General features: G+C 43.9%; 1 protein-coding gene across 1 annotated transcript in view; it reads right to left on the bottom strand.

The window, feature by feature from the left end:
• Nucleotides 1–10,637: 10,637 nt before the first annotated feature.
• stxbp6 (syntaxin binding protein 6 (amisyn)) overlaps nt 10,638–21,727 on the bottom strand; it is a 53,415-nt gene continuing 42,325 nt past the window's right edge. Inside the window, exons 4-6 of the mRNA XM_084481894.1 lie at nt 21,520–21,685; nt 14,487–14,644; nt 10,638–12,240 (exon numbers count right to left, since the gene is read on the bottom strand). Of these exons, the coding sequence (XP_084338020.1) occupies nt 12,217–12,240; nt 14,487–14,644; nt 21,520–21,685 (348 nt within the window). The 3' untranslated portion in view covers nt 10,638–12,216. The remainder of the gene's footprint in view (nt 12,241–14,486; nt 14,645–21,519; nt 21,686–21,727) is intronic.

The raw sequence follows: 21,727 nt of genomic DNA, 5'->3' as shown, positions 1-21,727 counted from the left end.
TCAATAATGTACTTAGTGCCACTGTAAGGCAGAGATGCTTGGACAAGACTGGACTGCAAGGCTGATGTAGAGATCAGAATATGCATACTGTATGTACACATTGGTGGTTCAACAATATTCTAATGTAGTTTGGTAAAACAGTTCCTGGGAATAAATCACTCAAAACACACAGTAGCAGCTGTGGTAAAAGTGTTCAAGTATAAGTTTTATCTCTGCGTGTATGTACACACACACAAATACACACACACACACACACACACACATCTGAGTATACACAACAGTGAGCCATATGGTCCCTAATGGGCCACTCCTCCTATACGTCATATAGCCATATTGTCCTGCTACTGTCCACCACGTTCCTCTGTCCCAGCTCTCAGTCTGGCTCACACTCTTTGTATTCTGAATAAAATACCAAATACACTGCTCTTGACACAACACTGGCAAATATGTACTGTATGCCTACACATACAAACATGCATGTAGAAATGATCATCTCTGTGGTCCGTGTGCCACTAGTCGACTGCATATGAAACAGACCAGAGAGTGCCATCTGCAGAGGAGAGGAGCCCACATGCCAATCCCAGCACTGCCAATAATAAGAGGCTGGGGTCACTAATGAGGTGTCTAACGGCTAATAGCTAACACTTATGCTTATCGGATGACTAACAAATGAATGAGTATGTGTGGAAATGGATGAGTATGTGTGGGATGTGTTGGAGTTGTTGTGTTTATTATTTACCCCTACGTCAAGAGTTTTTGTTTTGATGAACAAAGCCAACCGACTTCAAAGCCTCGTGCCTATTGCTATGTGTTTCCATGTAAAGCAAAAGAAGCAGTAGCAGAATTAGTTGCTCAAAGAGACATCTTATCTCAACCCCAGTGTCAGTTGAAACATGAATGCTCACTCAGGGTCATGATTTTCAACAGATTTTCAGTGCTCGGTGGAGTGGGGGTGTATCTGGATCAGCTAATCAAACTCCCTCTAGCTGTTATCATAGTCGGAAAGTTGGTATCCCTCCTCCCTACACACACACCACTAATACTGGCGATATGTCTTGCCCAAGACTTAGATCAACTCGAGAACTAAAGTCTGTCTGGATGCCTGACTGAGATGCATGACTGAACCACCAATACTGCACCATTACATCTATATGGTAATTTACGCTACAAGCAGAGGTGTCTCTTTGCTACTACCACCAAGATCTATGTATGTGCACAGCAAACATCACACACACAATGAGCTATGCCAAGAGGGGGCGGTCATAGACCCACCACACACAAGCACATCAAACTAACACTGGCTTGTGTGTGTGTGTGTGTGTGTGTGTGTGTGTGTGTTTCTAGATTAACTGTAAAGGCTGAGGTAATGGGTTAAATTTATCGCGTTGACGGTTGACGCACGCCGGGTGTTAAATTACAGAGATGCAGTGTGCGTGTGTCTACGCAGTATGTTTCTGTGTGTGTGTGTGTGTGTGCATGAGGTGTGAGAACTGCAGGCCACCAAGGCGATAACAGTGGAATGGAGAGCAATTGTCTAGGCAGCTTACACAGACCACAAAGCCCAGGGGGGATCTCGGGGCGACAGCTGGGCCCTGTCCCCCCCCCAGACCCCTTCCTGGGCTCGGGAGGCTAGGTGGACACTGGTGGAGGTGGACACCTAGGCCTCGCTTCACAACAGGAATGTCGGGACTTAAGATGAGAAGATGTTAAACATACTCTGAATAAACAATGTTTGACCTGAACACGTTTCCCTGTGTGTCGGTTGGTGTGAGAACGCAAGAACTGGAGTGGCCAAACCAAAGACCCGGAACGGCTTCATGTGCCCGACATTACATCTTGCTTTCTAGAATTGAAAAATTACAAAAAACGACCGTATACGACAATACAAGAAGAGTGTATGGATCCAAACCAGGTTTGGATTTCTGCCACGGTGTGTGTGTGTGTGTGTGTGTGTGGGTGTCGGAAAACAAAAGTATTCCTCTTTTGGATGTCTGAATCAATGGTCTATTCCTTTTCTCTCTCTCTTTCTCTCTCTCTCTCTCTCTCTACTTCACCTTAATCTCACTGCTTGTGTAGTGGATTAGCCAAGCTGAGGGGGCCCCTCTATAGCATTTGTTGTCCCCCCAAATCTTTGAGGATCACACAGCCCTCCTGAGCAGCCGCATGCCTTGTTGATCCTTGTCCCACACAGCTTGTCAAAAAGTTGAAGGGCTTTGAACCCCATCACTGGCCTGTGTGGCAGTTGGCTGTTCCAAATCTCTATCTATCTCTCTCTCTCTCTCTGTCTTGTTTGGAAATTCAGCTGCAATGCAGTTGTCCTGAAAACATCCCATCTCACCGAAAGAGAAGGGAGAACAGAACTTAAGCATAGTCTCTGACGAAGCAGGGGAGGGAGACAGAGAACATTAAACAGGCATATTTACCAATAACATTTAACAAAAGGAAAACAGAAGTGCAGAGAAGGGCAACGATCCAGCCCCTGGTCCATGCCAGGACGTCATTAGGAATGGTTCATTACAGAAGCACACCGCCAATGTGTACGTGTGTGTGTGTGTGTGTGTATGTGTGATGATTTGTTTCAACAGCCATTAGCCACACCCCACCACCGGAGGGACACATCAGCACCTTCACACTGCTCACTCCCAATTAGCCTCCCACAAATTAGAACGTTCCCGGTCACAGACCCCACCAGCACCATTCATTAGACACGTCCAGAACACACACATTACACACTCTCACCATCCACTACGTCTCACACTTCCAAGATGCAAAATCTCCAAACAGTTGCAGTGTGCAGTGTGTCAGCCTTAGCCCCGGACCCAGGAAGTGACCTACTGTGTACCTGTGACTTTTGACACATGGCAGGTTACTGCTTTCCCTAGCATCTGTTGGTGGGGGAGAAGGGGAGTGTGGGAACGGTAAGGGTGAGGAGATTAAAAAAGATGGATCTGCCACTGCCGGAAAACTGACCTATAAATCCTTGTTCAAGGCTACGGGTGGCGGCAGTGGGATTGAGGTTGGGTGTGGCTCTGTCCACTCATAGGACAGAGCAACACATGGGAGTCTGAGAAAGAAGGGATGAGGTATGATAAAAATCAAAGATGATAAAGGATGAAAGTAAAAAAAAACGCAGCGTAGCTTATAGAGGGGACAAACGAAGGGGAGTGATGGATGGACAGGAAGAAAACACCAAAATAAACAAGGCAAAAGGAGATTCTGTCGGCTGGTCTGACAGATAGACAGAGAGAGAGATGTCATCCATGAAAGACCTAGATAGCGAGTGAGAGATGACAGCGGAGAAAAAAGTGTCAACCTTCACCCCTTATTGGGGTATCTGGAGGCCTGTCTGACCGTCTGGTTCGTAATCCTCTTCCTGAAACGGACAAAGTCCCTACACGGCCTGCGCACAATTGGATGCTTATTTAGTATTTGATACTTAGAGGGCTCGGGTGGTGGGGAGGGCAGAGAGTGGACGGGGGTGGGGTTGAGTTTTGCTGCATTGGAGCTCTAAAGTAGAGAAGCAAGCGAAGCAAGAGAAACTAGAATCAGAGAGAGCAAGTGTGGGGCATGAATGCCATCGCATGACGAAAGAGCGGCACTTGAGTGCTGACAGGCGGCACAGCGAGACGCAAGGAACAGTAATGTTTATCTGAGGGAAGAGAGGCGGTGTGTGTAGCTCCATGCAACATTCATGGAGATAAAAGTTGAGCAATGCTGTTCACTATTTCATCGTCATTTCAGCACACTTTTGAGTGAGAGTGGTCACTTCAAGTAGACTGCGGACATTGAGGTTCGAAGTGACAACCTTTCTCGGAGTCACAGAGGGGGAACCCAAACCACTGCACACTATCCTGCCCACAGATAGAGCTCAAACGTCTGAGAGAGAGACGCATGTTTGTATCTTTCACTGAATCAGAAACCAATTCTGGGGGAGAACCTTTGTAACTTGACACAGTGCAGGTCCTCCATAGGCTCAGTATTGCCCAGTACACATCATAAGAAGCTCAGAAGAGGATCACCATCATTAATTCTCCACTACCGGTGATTTGATGATGGTGATGATGGGTGATTCTTAGGCATGGTTACCCAAGGGTCTTGGTTAACAGGAGTTATGATTAGGTATTATTTAGGTCAGGGTGTTCGCAGCTGGAAGGTTCTGTGTTTGATCTCCTATGTTCTACATGAAGGCCTTCTTAACACCCACCAGTTCCTTAAGGACTTAATGTACCATTCGGAAATCATTGTTAGCCGCTTTGGATACATGCATAATGACTGGAGTGAATAGAAAGAATAAAGCTATCGGTCGTCGACAATCAAGGGCAATTTTCCCGCTATTAGAAGGCTTATTCTCGGGGTTGGAATGGTAGACTCTACTCATACTGCCTGGCACTGTTGAAACACCATAGACATGTCTGTCAATGGAAGATGGAGGGCACAGCCAGACTCCTTTGGTTTGGCGCAACGCTTGAGGCAGGGGCTCACCTTGGCGAAAACAAATGATCAATACCATAATGAATGACCTTTCAAGGTTTAATGATATTATGTACAGGAGAAAGACCCCAAGTGTGTTAATGCCAGTCAGAGCTGACAAAACCAGACATGAATAACCATCTAGCTCTGACAAAGTCATCAATGCATTAATAATGTTTCATAGCGGCATGCATCAAGATTTCACATGGCAGTTGAGGTTAAATGTTTTAAGCCTATTTCGTTTTTATACTGCAATGTGGATTATGATGTTATACTGTCTGAATTCTCTGATTGCAGGTATGGCTTGAGGGTAACATTCACAGACGGACAAACGTTGCGTGTTATTTTTTAAACTATAATTTTTCTCTTACTTTTCACTTTTTACTTCAACACTGTGAAAAGTTGCCGCCTTCAGAGTTGAGGGCCTACTCAACAAGAAATTAATTTATTTTACCTTTGTATCTATGATCTCATTACTTTTTTTTTCTCTTAAGGTTGCACATATTTACAAATAAATTACACAGCTACTAACAATGGCAATGAGAGAAAACAGGATCATAAAATGATTTGTTGAGAGTGCATGCTTCCTTCTGCACTCCATTGGGGGGGAAGATATTATTCACAAACAAATGAAGGCCTTCACTGCTTTTAAGTGTTGAACAAAATTACCTTCACCAGGAACGTAGGATTCTCAAACAATGCTAAGCAGCCTGCTCGCCTCTCTTATCGACTGCTGCTTATAAGGGAAGAAGAGGGGTTGCGGTGCAGCAGGGATATCTACAGAAAGAGAGAGAGAAAGAGAGAGAGAGAAAGAGAGAGAGAGAGAGAGAGAGAGAGAGAGAGAGAGAGAGAGAGAGAGAGAGAGAGAGAGAGAACCCTAGTGGTGAACATCAGTGTGACTTTATCCAGAAAATTAGATTATTGGGATTAGAGGGATTTGAAAACATTTGACTACAGCGGTATTGGACACGTTGCCTCACAGAAATTAAGAGCGTTGAGAGGAGATGGTGAAGCGTAACGAGGGAATAATGATAGAGGGAAAGAGATATATATAATATATAAAAAAAAGTTTCCTATATGAGTTGGGCTGAAAAGTCATAGTGCGGTGGAAAGAGGACGGTGGAAATAGGGCGCTCAGCAGATTTAGGTGCCCTGGGTAACTTTTAGGAGCTGGCACTAATATGAGCAGCTGACGTTGTTCCGGCTGGTCCTTGGTTCAACTGAGTTCCTCTGTTCAATGAGAGCTCAGCTTAAGCTACAGCGCATCCCTGTGTTAGTGAAAGGTACTACATCCTGGCAGTAGCCCGGAACCAAGGGTTGCTGAGAAAAAATGTAGATGGAAAGTATTATTTTGTGTGAGAAAGAGGAACTAAAATGAAGTACTGAAAGACAATGAACAATTATTAACTTAATGGGGTGGGAGCCCTTTCTGTGCTCTAGGACAAACGGAGGTGGTAAAAGACTATTACCAGTCTGGGAATCTGCTCTGAGCTGTGAGTGTGTGGGTGAATATGCCACTGCATATTTATGTGTGTGTATTGTATGTGTATTGTGTGTGCATGTGTGGTGTCTGTGTGTGTACATGCATGGGCTATCACCAGCCAGGGAGATGGAGCCTGAATCAATGTGATTAATTAATGTTAATTGCTCAACCCCCCCCCCCCCCCCCCCTCCCCGACTCTCCCCCAAACACACACACCCTCCCTCCCCCCCAGCGTTGGTGTCATGGCTGCCGTAACTTTGCTGATACACAGGTTTCTGGCCCCGCCTCCTCCTCTTCACGCCCCCAGCAGATAGATCTCCACAGTCGATAGGGAGACAGATACAAAGTCCCACTGCCTCCTACTGCAGTGCCCACCAGACTCCCAATGCAGACATAAATAATAAACAAATACAAAACAAACAAACATCCGCCATTTTCGCCGCCTCTCCCTGCTGGGCATACCGACCGCAACGCCCCCCCCACCTCCCCCCCATGTGCTTGGAGGGGAGCATGGATAACTATTAAGTACGTTGAGGTTTCATAGACAAACAGCAAGTGACAGACCTCGTTATGAATAGCCCCCCCCCCCTCTCTCCTCCTCCTCCTTCTGCATATTCCAATGCAATTTAGAGTCACCATGCCGTTGGCGTCGCTGTGAATACTGATGGTCTGGAGCATTCTGGAAGGAGGGGTAACATGATCACAGGCACTTTCTCCTGGGATGTTTTCATTCCAGGAATTGCAACGCTTTAAACCACAGATGAAAGAACATATGATGCTAGGAATATCAGAAGAAAGACAGCTATCAAAGGAGACACGGACGCATAGAAGTGAGGGAATGTGGCGAGGGGCTTCACTTAAGTGTTAAGATTGGGCCGGAGGTGATCAAGCATTCAACCTACACTGACTCTTTACTCTGTTGCTCATAGATTAAAACAGACAAGATGGGTTTAAAATAAGGGTTGCACCTACACACACACACACACACACACACACACACACACACACACACACACACACACACACACACACACACACAAGGTTGAATTTAATCAGTGTGATGCCCACCTCTAGATCGATGGTGAGAGTGGCTGACTGGACCGGGCAGAGCTATGCTAGGATAACTAATAGTCCTCCATCTATCAAACATGGTGACAGAGTGGGTACTGAAGCAGCTGCATATATATGGGTTATGGTTGTGGACGTCTGATGACTAAAATACAATGCAAGTGTTCAATATCTAACTCAAAAACAACAGGGAAGAGGACATCCATGTCCTCCACCCTATATCCTCTAGAGGCCAACAAAGGTGTGAGGTGCGTTCAACCTTGTTGACAAACACTTTTAGAAGACTTCAACTGTATACAATCGATATAGGAGCAACTGCGAATGTAGCACTACAATTGAAAGTGCTGCACAAAAAAAAAAAAAGAACTGGACAGAGTGCAGAGTATCTTTAAGAATCACACAAAAGATTCTTTCAAAATAATTCTGTATTATTGTCATTAGCTAGTCAAGTACATAGTAGGAGCAAAGAACATGCATCACCACAAAAGAAAGACATGTCCTAGGCAGCCTACAACACAAACGCTGGTACAACAAAGTGAACAACTCAACCAATGAGATGTCCAAGAAGAGACGGGTCTTCCGATATGTCAAGATAGGGTCAAGATTCAGATGGAAACAACATACCTACTACCTCATACATGTCGTCACCCTTTATATGCAATTCAAACTATACCCCTGACCGGCACATTTTTCTCTGGGTGATAACAAGCAGCCCAATTTTAAAACATAACCACTTCCTTGCTGGCTCTGATTATCAAAGTCCACTTGGCAGGCACTTTGATGGCCGCCACTCGCCACAGAGATCGGATGGCATTAGTTTGAAGCCAATCGGTTTCCCACTCACTAACCTCGACCCCTGAGTCAAGTCAATGCCGTATTAGCACACTGAATGTAAGCCACTATGATACAGTCTGTGCACATTACAAGCAGCCATTTGATGCACAGCAAGCCTCCATGCATGCAGGTGAGAATGTATATTGTAGGAGTATAAACCAAGTAGCATGCGGACAGACACACAATCACACCCTTTGCTCCTCAATCATTTTGCCCTTATTTTTGTGAAAACAACAACAAACCAATCAAAAAACTAAAAAAAAGGGTGTTGTAACTAATATTATCAGTCCTATATCCCACATACTGCCACAGAAAGCCTACTAAAAAGGGGAGCATGACAGCAAACCTTAACCCCTTCCTCCATTTTCCTTTTCATGGTCCATATAGCAGTGATTTATCTCCATTTCCCCCCTTGTCTTGTGGAACTGTGAATACAGTAGAGCAGATTACAGGGCTTCCAATCCAAATGTTCCTGGGCTGACCGACAACAGCTACTCTACCAAACAAAAAGAGACTCAAATAATCAGGCAGCCTGTCCATCCGTCCATCCATCTAGCCTCAAGCCTGCTGTCAATCCATCACCTCTCCGTCAATCGGTCCATCTGTATCTGTGCCATGTGTCAAACCCCCAAAGTCAACAGTAACAGAAGAATACTTAGTGTGAGTCAGACACATATTGGTTAGCTACATCTCCCGTGTGTTATGTATTTCCAAATCCAGCATAATGAAACAACAGGGAGGACCCAATGGAGATGCCTGAACACACCGGAAAAGAAGGGATGAGAACCAGAGCGTGAGGAGGAAGAGTGTGCTGTGGGGTCGGGCGGTGCACTGGGATGATGAAGGATGAATGCAGCCGGGCTGACGTCGCGCTCCACAGGAACCTCAAAGGCAGAGGGGGTGGGTGGTAGGTAGGGTTGGGGGGGCCCGCCCGATTTAGAGCAAAACAGCTGGTCTGCAATCTCGCTCTGCACACATCTGCCAACTCATGATGGGCGAGTGACGTTCGCACTCTCTCTCTTTCTCCAAGCTCCGCATCTCCATCTATTGCGGCTGTCCTTTCTATAGCCTCAACTTTGGATGAATATGTTCTAAAGGTGTAAAAACATATCTTATAGCTATTTTGTTTATACATAGGGAGTCTCCCTTTCTGTCAACACTTGACCATACAAGTCTGCATTGTTTTGAGCATATCATGTGTTACTAATAACTGCCAAAACAAACTAAAAGGTTAGCTACATTTCATCGTTTAGGATATGCTTTAACCAAAATCAAATGCAGTGAATGGATACATCATTGTCATTAATGAGCAGGTAGGGGTTCGGTTCCCGGACAGCCAGTTAGGGTTTTTTGGGGTCAAACCCAGTTTGGGAATCAAACCCAGTACCAATCTGCCTTAAGTGGAGCACCCTAGACACTATACAATATCCGCCACTGGTTCAATTAGGCCTATATTATTGTGAAATCGCCCCATGAGGTTTATCCATATTAAAAAACGTACAAACAACTTTTAACTTAATTTAGAAACGTATTGTTTCCAAAGTACCTTGCGAAATACATTATGTACTTGCACTCCCACACACCTCCGGGGGAGAGGCAATATCTTGCTGCTGTTATTATTTAACTTTGACTTTGCGGGGGGAATGCGGCAGCTCTCACTATGACAGAAACAGTTTCCACTGTTAGTGGTAGTGTAGTGTGAGTCATCATGAAAAGTAGTGCGGCTTCATTCGGCGAGCTCACCCTGTGGGTTTAACGTGTTATAATTTGCTAAGGCCTCGGGAAGCTCTGAAGATTAAAATTAACCTGAGGTCCACTGGCTGGCTGGCTGGCTGGCTGGCTGGCTACCTCGCTGGCCGCCCGGTGACCGTCTGTGCAGGACCGACTGTGCTAGTCCGTAGGGGAGGGGCCGTGGAGTCGAGCGGTTGTGATGAAGTAATCACAGCTCCACACCACGTGGCTGAGCGGAATCTCAACGGCCCTCAAACCTCAAGGGGAAGATCGCCGTCCCGTAGACGACAGGTTCTTGTGTGAGACCGTACCGTCGAGTCCCCCAGCATCGTGAGCGAGTCAAATTTGAGGTTATGTCAGACTGACATAACCTTGCATAACTGACATTGTCAGTTATGCAAAAAAGGTTTTCATGTTAATGGATGAAACACTTTCTGTTCTAATATTTTAAATATACTATATGGACACATTTTCCATAATTTATTTTTTGCATCTCATTGTAGGCTATATTCATTGAAGACATATTCAAAAACTACTTCTCCTAATTATTAAACAAACAATAAAAAGGTTCTACCGAGCATATCACTTGAAGCCAAGGTCTAATTCATCTAGAAATGCTTTTACACCCACTAGTGGTGTAGACTGGAACTGTCGCGCTTGGATGGAATAAAAAGGTCAGCGTTTCTATAAACGATTTATCAGATCCCTAATAATAGTTCTCAATTAAATCCGCTGGGCTGGGGTCTATAGGAGGGGGATAAGGACGATGTAGTCAATTTGAAAAACCAATTTCATTCTCATTTCCCAATAAAGACATCAGTCTTGAAATACGTCATTCTGCATTGGGTGAGAAAGCAATGGCCTTATTTTATGATCTAATATTAGGCATAACAGGGAACACAAAACACCAATGCATGAATCAATGTATATTTATATTACATAGCCTACATATTTTATGCCATATGCAGAAGGGTAGGAGAATTCCATTCCTTATATTATAATTCAAAGTTCTCCCTTTACCGTCACAAGTTACAAGTCACACTAAGCACAATCCAGTTTAATATCTTCACTTTGTTTTATTAAAACAACAAACATCCAAAGTGTTAGGTTGAAGTATGAGCAGACAAATAAGTAAGCCACAAAATAGTTTCAGTATGACAGCAGACTAAGAGTCCACAGTAGCCGTTTTTCACCTTGAACTCGTCAACAAATGATCAGCAAGGAGGACAATGGCAGTGCGCATCGTGAGAGCGAAACATTCATAAGAACATTCCTAAATACAAAAAGTCAAATATGTTGCCCCTACGCCACAGTTACGAGGTTCAAACTCACTAGTACACATTGATGCCGTTACTGCTGCTATTGGGGACACTGTCAATGTGTGAGTCATTTCTTCAGTATATACATATACATAGTAATATCTTCACAAGTAACCCAGACATGTCAACAAAATAGAACAAATATGATACAAGATAAGCCTATGATCGTAGTTAAAACACAGCCAGGGGAGTATCACAAGTTCATAGGACAAATCTGCTCTAGTGACACTGAACATAGTGTGCAGGAATTACATGTATATGCTTTTATACAATGCTGAAGCTGGTGTACATTGCTACTGTATGTTTTTTTCCCTTTTGACCTGTGAAATACTATACCTTCCAAACTATTCAGATGAAAGTAGTGAAAGTACACCATGTTTTTTTTCAGTATTATTTGTAAAATAAGAGCACTGAATCTTCGCCATTCTCGCATGCTTGAGTCACAGAAGCAAATCCGTCTGCAGAATAGAAAGTGTTCATCGCGCTTTGGCTAATACTCAAGGTCTTGAAACATGTGTAGACACTAAAGTAAGGGCCACCAATGTGGGCCCTTTGAAAATCGTACATCGGAAAACCACAGCAGACACCACTCAACTGACAAAGCAGCGTTTAGTTTGGTTTTTGTCGAAGGAACGCAGGATTTCATCCGTTATCTCAAGCATACGTTTGAAGCAGGCGATGTTGTGTTTTCTGTTCATCAGTGTTCCGTTTCTCCATTTTGTGTTGTCTTGTGTGGCTCGTTTTACACTAGACTCATCTCCAGTAGATGCCTTGCTTCTCGATCCCTCTTACACACACACACACACACGCACACACATTGGTCGAAGAGCCACAGCAAAGAGGGCTCTAAACATACGTAATGTATTTCCAAAAAGAAAAATGAACAGTAGAAGACATGAATAACCAGTGTGAGGAATCATATAAGTAATTTATAAAGGGAGGATACCAATGATGGCCTGTGATGGTGAGGAGTAGGTCAGCCGCATCACAAGAAAACGCAAACATAACCTTTCTTTCGGCTCATCAAAACACCGTTGTCTCGGCTTGTCACATCTTTTTCAAAGTAAGAAATATATATATTCTTTTCTCTCTGTTTCGCTCCATCCAGCTCGCTGTGTCCATCCCCGTCAACATGTGCCGGTATTAAATAATTATGTGTTACGTGTTAACATTGTTAACAAATCCGCAAATATATATATATATATATATAAAAAGAAGATTAAAAATAATACAATCTGAGTTCCATCCGCTGTGTGGTGACGGCTAGCGGCTGTTCTCCAAGCATCCTGCGAGCTGGGGTTTGGCAGTGGTCTAACACTTGTGCTTCATGGCAAGCTGCAGAGAGAAAAAGAGAGAGAAAGAGAGAGAGAGAAAGAGAGAGCGAAAGGGCGGGCGAGAGAGAGAGAGAGATTGGTGGGCGAGAGATGGGGAGAGGAAGGGTGGTTAAATTTGGCTAGGACAGCTTCCTACAGTAGCAGTAATGTATATTCAAACATCCTCATAACAAAAAATGCAAGTCAGCGCAAAACCCCAGAATGTGCTTAGCAATCCCCTTTTTATTATTTTGTCCTGCGATGGATAATCATTTTTAGTGGGGCTTGCCTGGTTATTCTCGCAAATAATAATAAAAATAGTGCAGCAAGTCAAGTCAATTTCTTTGAGCACCCATTGTAGTTTTGACTCCACACACACTCACACACTCACACACTCACACACTCACACACTCACTCTGCTGCAGTTCAGAGATTTACCACGTGGGGGAAGCAGAGCAGCACTATAGTGCGTTTGGCATTAGACAAACCAGTGGCAGGTGTGAAGGTGAGACAATGTGCTATTGCGCTATTGTCTCACCGTCTCACCTCGGAACCAACTACTTATTATAATTTTGATGATCATTCATTGAGTTGTCAAGATGGAGAGCTGCATGGCATTGGGAAAAAACTAATAGCCCTACCTGCTCTATAAAGCCCTTTATCGGAAATCACTGTCAGTCTCTTTGGACAACAGTGTGTGATTAATTACTAATGTATGGTGAATAATGAGTGACGTGTGTTCCGACCCTCATTCACATGCCCTAAATGCACCATTAAAAACCAAGTCAATAGAAGGAGCCCAAAGACAGCCTTGTGAATACAGTCCTTGGAATCTGTTGAGGATTGTATTATTGTGTAGGCGGTTTGTGATTGACTTGATTTGAATAACTGTAACCCAATTGGAATCAGTGGGTTACGCCTTTTTGTATGATAAGTAATGATTGGAGGTAATTGAGAGCCCCGCCCTTGTCATGTGCTATAATATTCTGTGTTTTGTGATTAATTGAGATGAAGCATCAGAGAAGAATCATGGGAAGAATCAAGGGAACAAGAGTGGGAAGATTAAGCTGAGAAGTTGTTGATCCATGGAAGGACTCTAGTGGTTGTTTTTGGGTATCTTGCGTGAGCCCAAGAATAAAGTTTTGAAACAAGTATTGATTCCGCTGCCTTTCTGGAAGCTCTGGGACTTGGAAACCTGCACCTGAATTCAAACCAACTTCTACTTGTGATCCTGTGCGTGAGATAGCTCCTGCTATCCACCGAGATTTATATAAGCTGAAGATTGAACAGGGTTACAGACAGATGGTCTGAGAGTGTGAGATCCACCTTTCTCAAACTCTTTTCTCAAAAGCTGTGGCCCAGTAGACCTTGACTCTGAGCTTCTTGGGACCACTTGGACCTGGTCCCATGTTTGACCCAAAGATATGTGACCTAAAGGATGGTATGATAATGTTTATAATAATATCTGTAATGTCTATATGTCTGTGTCTATAATATTATAATGATAATACGGCAGATTTGTGGGTCACCAATGAGACTAATTCAGATCTACATAAACAAGCTGAAACTGATAAAGAACTTTGCTTGCAAAAATAAGCAATGTCAAAATTAAGTGGGTGTCAATTTTCAATCAGTGATTGGGAATGATATGACGTGGTGGACTGCAAATTTCATGACTGATCATGTGTTTGGTACATGTCTACAAATGTGAAGCATGGATTAAAACAGTTCGGTACCCGACCCATGGTTTGAGAAATGCTGACATAAAGGAAACAATTATAAAGACTACAGCCCCCTTCACTAGTGGGGCCTGCTAGAGCCCTGGATGATTACCCTTCTTATTTATGTTTTTTGTGATGAAAAAAAGAAGAGTAAATTATGCTATGAGCCTCGTTCAGCAGCATGACAATAAGCGTGGGCGATTTGGGAAAACCCCATGGAGAATAAGAGAATAAGTTTAGATAGAGCGTAATGATTTGAATAGAGGGGATAAATACAATCAAATTGCCTTTAATTTAGTCTTACACCATTCTGTGATAATACCATTTGATTTAATTTGGCTGTCATCAATAAAACCATGAAATCATTTGAATAAAGTCGCATTGGACAAAAGTGCTTGCTAAATGACGTAAACGTAATCCTCAGAGAGCTGTGTAGGATACCCACAGTACCCCAAGACAACACTACATCCTGGATTGTACACGCTACAAGTCCCTCCCTGACGTCTGTCCCCCCCCCCCCCCACTGACTCCATCGCCGGGGTCTTACTTTGTGAGCCGTGACAGCGAACTGCTCGGAGCTGTTCATCATGTCGGCGGTCTTGTCTTCGGCGCGGCCCAGGCGCTCCCCGCGCTCGTTTAGGGCCTGGCTGGCCTTCTGAACAGCACTGGTCACGCTGTCAGCTGCCGTGTGCAGTATGCTGTTACCTGAGGGGAGCAGAGCGAGAGGGAACTTATGTATGTGTATGAGTCGACGGCAGGCAGAAGATTCCAATTGGTGGGGATCAGGAAGTACGATGAAGACCTTGAACTAAAGCTGTTCAATTGTAGTTTCTGTAAATGGTTCAATCTGTGATCAAAAGCATCGTTGTTAATACTTGAAAGCGTACCAAAGTGGAGTCATGCAAGAACAACGCGACAAACCAGCTGATGCGGTTTCCTCCCAAAAAACGCTCTTTTCTGTGAGAAGAGATGAACTGAAACAAACCCGGCCGTCACTCGTGGGTGCTGCTACATTTCTCTTATCAGGCACAGAGTGATTCAATGTTTCGCTTGTCCAGCATCATCGAGGCACTCTCTATGTCATGAAGTGGACACTTCTCAAATAATCGAAAAACCTGTGCAACCGATCACTCCAAAACGTGTTCTGCTCTCTGATCGGAAAATGTCCACCCTAGTACCTGCTCTTTAATGACACGTGAATAAACTTTAAAGTTGCAATGCACAATGCAACTTCTGGAAGTGCCGGTTTGTCCTGTGGACAAGCCAGTTCAAAAAGCCATTCATCTAAAGTTAGTGTGCCCAAATGGTGTCCACAATGAACTAAACAAAAACAACTCCCACTTTCTCATTGTTGCCTTTGTTGCCATGGCGCTGGCACTCACCCAGGGTGGTATAATCCATCACCTTGGGAAACACTATGTAGATATGGGAAGAAAACCACTTTGGCAGGGGGAAACAACGCCATTGATTTGGAACTTATTTAGTCCATTGTTGCTTGTGAATTTCCTCTCGTGAAATGCCCGACAAGACAATGGTTTTTTTTGCTTTGCAGTGCCACTTATGACGTGTAGCTATTCTTTAGTGAAACAAAAAACTGTCACAACTAGGGCTGTGTGCGAGAGGACTGCAAAACACTGTATGGCTCCACTGGAACCACAACGTAGACCACAGCAACAATGCTCATTTTATCAGAAAATGTTTATATTAATATAAAAACAGGTCCCAACAGAGCACTCCTCTACCCACCTCACCCACATAGGCCCAACACAGAGCAAACTTAAAAGTCTTAACTTCAAACTGTCTCAGCGGAAAATAGAGAAACAAATTCAGACATGCCCATTGGGGACAATACCAAGAGGTAATTCCTTCCTGGACCGTATAACTGTGGCGATAAATGAGTTGGAGGGAACTGTTGAGGACAGAGAGTGCACGGCTAGAAGGGACCGAGGGTGTTATTAAGACTCTGTGCTTCCCTGACAGGAGTGGTGCAATATATAGTACATTTCTCTGTCCTGTGGCATTCAGGGAGGTAGGCGGACGGACAGATAGGAGGAGAGGGCACTGCTGCAGTGGGCTCCACATTACCGCCCCCGTGCAGACGGAAAGGACAGCTTCTGTTCATTCAGAAAGAAGTTCATTCGATGCGTAACGCGTTCAGCAAAAACACACACACACACAAACGCATAGGCAAACACTATACTGTAGGAGCTGTGCACGGCATCAAACACACTGAAACAACGTGGGATGCACAGAAGCCCACCGTGTGAAGGCAAATGCACTCACACAGCTAGGAGTTTTTTCCCCTGAATTGAGATTCTCTAGGGGTGACGGCACAAACCACAGGCTCTAGGCTGTCTGTCTCTGCGGGTTCTAGTCAACCACTGCTCGGGGAAAGTTCAATTGCTGGTATATAATCTACATTTTTCCAACCGGCAAGAAAACATTGGATGGAAGGAATTCTGTCCATCTAACAGGACTAAAGGTTTTTACAACTTACAATGGTGTATATCCACGCACGTAGAGTCCTTGTTATTGAACACCTTACTGGTTTAATACCACCGTGTAACATCTGTCGTGTAAAGCAGTACATAAATAAAGATCACTGTTATCATTATTACCCAATATGCTCCACCACGTTTCCGACTTGGAATCTAAGGGCTTGCGATGAAGGATGCAGCGTCCTTGTAGGAAGGAAGACCTCTTCACCTCCAGACACTTTTCTCTTAATCCTCTACGGCTCAGAGCCGCCCGCAAGCATAATATACCGGCAATCCCATTCCCCCAACCCACACAAACCCAGCCCTCCACGGCCCCTCAGCCCCCACAAACCCAGCCCTGGACGGCCTCCGGCACACACAACCCACGGCCTTCTGGGAGCTTTCCAATAACAAAACATGTCCACCTTTTTTATTCATCCACCATTCCCATCCACTCTCCTGCCTGGCTGTTTCTTGGCGGTGAGACAGAGTGTAATCATATTCTCCTGGTTAGTGAATGTAATTACATACACTGTCATGTGTGGGTGGACAGAGCTGCAGCTTAAGACCGGCCTGAAGATGCCCATTGAAAAGAACGTCTACTCTTATTTCGGTAACATACACGCTTATTGAAAATGACAATCTTAATCAAGTCGTCCATCTTTTTACTAGGGCTGACAGCCCCTGGGTCGGTTGGTTTGGTTGATATGCTCGTGTCCGACTGTATTCCCATTGGTCGGACCAGCGCTGCATTTACTTTCATGAGGAGAAAAGCACTTCTCAAGCAAGCAAGTCAAAGACAAAGAGATAAAGCACAAAAGGGAGAAGGAGAGATAGAGACTGCTGCTCAAGCTTATTGTTTTAGCTCTGTAACAAGCTGTAACCAGCTTTCAGTTAAGAAAATACGCAGAAATGCAAATAGAGCATTTACAATGGGCACTAGTTTTTTATTTTATTTTACATTTGTGTTAAGGCAGACTTTTTAAGGGAATATACCCTCCTTTTTCAACAGTTACTGCATCACTATCAAAAAATGCTTACGCTAAGAGATATGTATGCTAAGAAGGAGGATACCCTGGAACATTTTGTCCTTAATGTACCAGAGCCATGGCACATTTGACAGATAAAAAGCTACAAGTTTACCATGTATACTCGTCCGAGAGGGAATTTAATCAGCTGTTAAATATCGTGATACTATCCTTTTCAGCACAACCGTCTAGACTGAGGGATGCCTGGTGTAAAGGAAGAAGGAAATATATGCAGTTATACAGAGCCATGTGGGGTCCCTCTAAACAGTAACGCTATTGTAATTCTCCTTAAGCTGACACTCCCTCCATCGCCACCAGAATAGCCTGTTTGTCTTTAGAGTCATTGAGTAAAATATGACCTTTCGATAACAACTAAACCCCTTATCCTGGGTTATCATCCCTGTCTCATTACATTGTGGTTGAATTACTGGTCTTGAGAATGCCAGGAATGTAAACAAAACATGAACTGTATATGTTTACATGGGACAAAGTCCAAGTTGATGGTTTATTGGTAAACACAGGTAATCAGGACTTATCCATGGACAGCTGACCTTTTGAGGAAAAGTGGGTTGCGTAGTACTGGGTGTATTTCAACAAACTGGGTTAGTAAAAATGTAATGTATGCTTCTTTTTGAGACACCCCTGTCTTACCTTGTCTGCGTAGATGCCCATGTTGGACAACCAACTCTTTCCTCATCTTGCTCAAAAAGACCCTGCAACGAACAACTACATCCTGGTCCTCTGTCATGAGAAAATAGTCAAAGTCAAAATGTTTAAACTTATGTTTACAAACTTTATGTAGCTTTCAAAATTAGTCCCAAACGGTTACTTTTTTGTTGGAAAATCCACTGTCAAAATGAGAACACGATGATGTTAAAGCACTTCAATCCAAAACTTGTGTTAAAGGTTAGGCCAATCCAATTCTGATTATTGTTAGATCAAAATGGAATGGAAATCTATGCATCTCTGCTAATAGGAAGCTTCACAACTGACTGTTTTTTTGCACAAATAAGATGACTTCCCTTCCACTAACCTGCCCTTAGGAAAAAAAAACTAAATTATATTTCACCTATTTATTTAACAGCACCTCACTCTACTAAACAGTCATATGTTTATCTCAATGCAGAGGCTCTAACCTGATAAAACAGACCAAAATTTTTTTTTCAATGTCTCTTTGACTTGAAAGAATTTAAAACATTTTACGCTTCTGGAGAGTAATTAGGAAACAGGGCGTGGCCGAGTGCCCTGATCACAAGGCGATCACAAGGCAAACACAAGGCGTTAGTTCCTTTAATAAGCAACCAATTACACGCCTCACAAACATCTAAAACACTTCACATGGTCATATGCCATGGCTTGGTGTCATTGAACAAGAACTATCTAAAAAATATCTCACAAAGAATGGCTGTAAAAATAAAACATCATACATAATATGAATCCCAGATGAGTAAGTAATGGTATTTCTGTGTAAAAAACATACACACAGACATAGATTCAGACACAGATACACACACACACAAACCTTTAACAAGGTACAACCATATGTGCTAAAGAAGCACAATAGACAAAATGATGTCCACCACCACACAGAACCCCTTTGGTATGGTATCCAGCAAATTTACATTTAAGTGCCCCCAAATTCAGCGCCACACTGTCTCAGTGTGCTGTCCAAAACAAAAGGGTAAAGCTAAGCACTAGACATTGTCATTTTAACCATGTCTTCCCAACGCCGTGATGGCCCCAGCACATAAAAGACTAAGGCATCGGAAAAATGCCCTGTTATTATTCCCTGTATGTTTGCACAATTCTTGATGCTCCTAAAATGCAGGGAAAAGTGTCAGGCTATTGGTTGTTTTGTGATGACGGCGCAACCAATAAAACACAAAAGTTTGAAGGATGAGATGATGGGCTGTCTTCTCTAGAGGATCTGCTGCATGGCTGGTTGATCATGTTGCCTTTCATTCCTGTGGTCAGACATGTGGTCCTTCCAGTACATACTGCATAAGCCTCTGTGACTCGCTTTACACAGCTTGGTTGATTCTCCCTAGGAAAAAAAACACCTAATAGTCTCTGGCAAAATACACAATATCTGGACATTCAACTTCCTCCCCAGGTGGTGAGCTACTAACTACCTAATGGTGTATGACCCTTTCTTTTCCTCTGCTCTTCTCTTCTACCCCTACGATGACATCCGACCAATTTGCATAAAGCGTCATCCCATGGGTAAAATCTATATCCTTCTTTGTCTTCCTCAGAAGGCCCACTCCTTGACGGTCTCTGAAGAGAAGAGTCCACCACAGTCATGGTCCCACACCCGAGCAGCTTGATGTGTTTTGTTTTGCACTGGTGTGAGACTTAAACCGACATGGACAGCACTGGCGGTGGCCTCCTCTTCGCTCTTCGTCCCGTAACACTCGTTTGTTTATTAACTACTTTGGAGCGTTTTATTGAGATGTATTGTTTTTACGCTTGAAAAATGCTTTGTAAATAACGTGTGTCTATGAACGCTAGCTACAAGGGAAATATTTCCTTCATGGAAAGTATTGTAGTTTTATGTAATCCCCCAACTTGTGTGACGCCTGTCAGCCAAGCTGAGCACTACAATGGGGTAATAGTGCATAGAACCAACTGTAGGCGTCTGGGTGTGATGCTACATCTGCTCCCCACATGAATTCCTGCAGTGCAGACACAGTGCTTCACCTAACACCATGAGAGTACTACCCACACGCACACACAAACACACAGTACGAGAAAAAGTATCACAACAAACAAGACACATGACGTACGGGTGGACAGACAGACAGATACGCAGACACACACACACACAAACACACACACACACACGGTAAAACAACCCCCCATATCCAATGCATGCATAGAATAATGGCCTCAACTGCACACATAAACACTGTGTAACCGGCACACACACCTAACCTTTGGTTGTAGCGTGGGAAGGGTTACTGTTTGGTTGAGGTTGGGGTTGTAGAGGTTTCGGGTAGGTTGAGTATCTTATTCCATAAATAACCCCATGAATAAAACAGTAGGCCCAGTGCTGTTGGTAAACAGATCGATAGTCGATTATGCAGTGCAGAATTCCACAGCCCTGACAGGCGCCTGGGCCACGGGAGAGAGTATATCGCCAAACCCTTGTGAAAACAATCTCTACACAATCTTCAAGGATCATCTCCATTAACCACATGCACATGCAAATTCCACTCATTTAAAAATCAAACGTTAGGATAATTGAAAAAAGGGTGATTGTAGTGGTGGATGATGTTAATGTTTACATATGGGAGTAGCAGGAATTGCGGGTTTCCCCAGAAACATAATTAATGAGATGTGTAATATTGATTAAATCCAAAAAACACCACATCACAAACAGTACAGTGCGTCTCCCTGTTCCAACCACAAGTAAAGAATGTAATTAGATACAGCACACTCACTAGAACAGTTAGTTGGATGGTCGGAGCTACTGGTTTGGTCGTCAATTAAATATGATTCATCCACATAGAATCATACTTCAATGACAGACTACAATAGATAGCCGTGGGTCTCAACAGAAGTGCAAAATATGTACTTGTAAAATATGTAAATATGTATGTCGGATAGATGAGCAACGTTTGCTGCAGTCCACTGGGTAGGCTGGTAGACTGATCTATCCAGCACACATCTAGGTGGACACGCCCACTTGTGATGTCAGAAGAGGCCGATTTTCAAAACGGCTTGTAATGGCTAATCACACTCACACCTGGTGGTATAATATGTCACCGTTAAAAGTTTCCACACTCAGTCATTGAATGACCTCTTGTGGTCTTATTGATGTGAACAAATTAATATATATGCAACCTAGTCTGTCATAAATGACCCGGACAACGTCGCATGAAAGACGACGCGGGCCATCCGTCGTAACTTGTGAAAGGTGCACATGTGTTGTGCTACGCCTGTGACGTGGAGACATATGGAGTACCAATGGCGGTTATTCCACACAGAAGACCTCACTGTTTGCGAATAGCACTCGTGTGCGTGTGAGGATTTAGGCGGGACAGTACCGCTTGTGGCCGCAGACGATATTTACCTCCCATCAGTTTGGCCTGACAGTTGAGGAACTCGGGTTTCCTGGTGGGCGTGTAGCGCTGACAGGTGTGATGGAGGATCTGGACAAAGGTGCATTTCTCCCCCGCTGAGCTGGCGGCCCACTGGTCGAAGGCGTTGTCGAACGTCAAGTCAAACTCGGGACAGTCCTGGGAAAAAACCCGCGCACGCAAGAAGGACATGAGTTATGC

This window comes from Micromesistius poutassou, assembly GCF_964030765.1.
Source record: "Micromesistius poutassou genome assembly, chromosome: 17".
NCBI lineage: Eukaryota > Metazoa > Chordata > Actinopteri > Gadiformes > Gadidae > Micromesistius > Micromesistius poutassou.
This window is presented reverse-complemented; position numbering and strand designations above follow the sequence as displayed.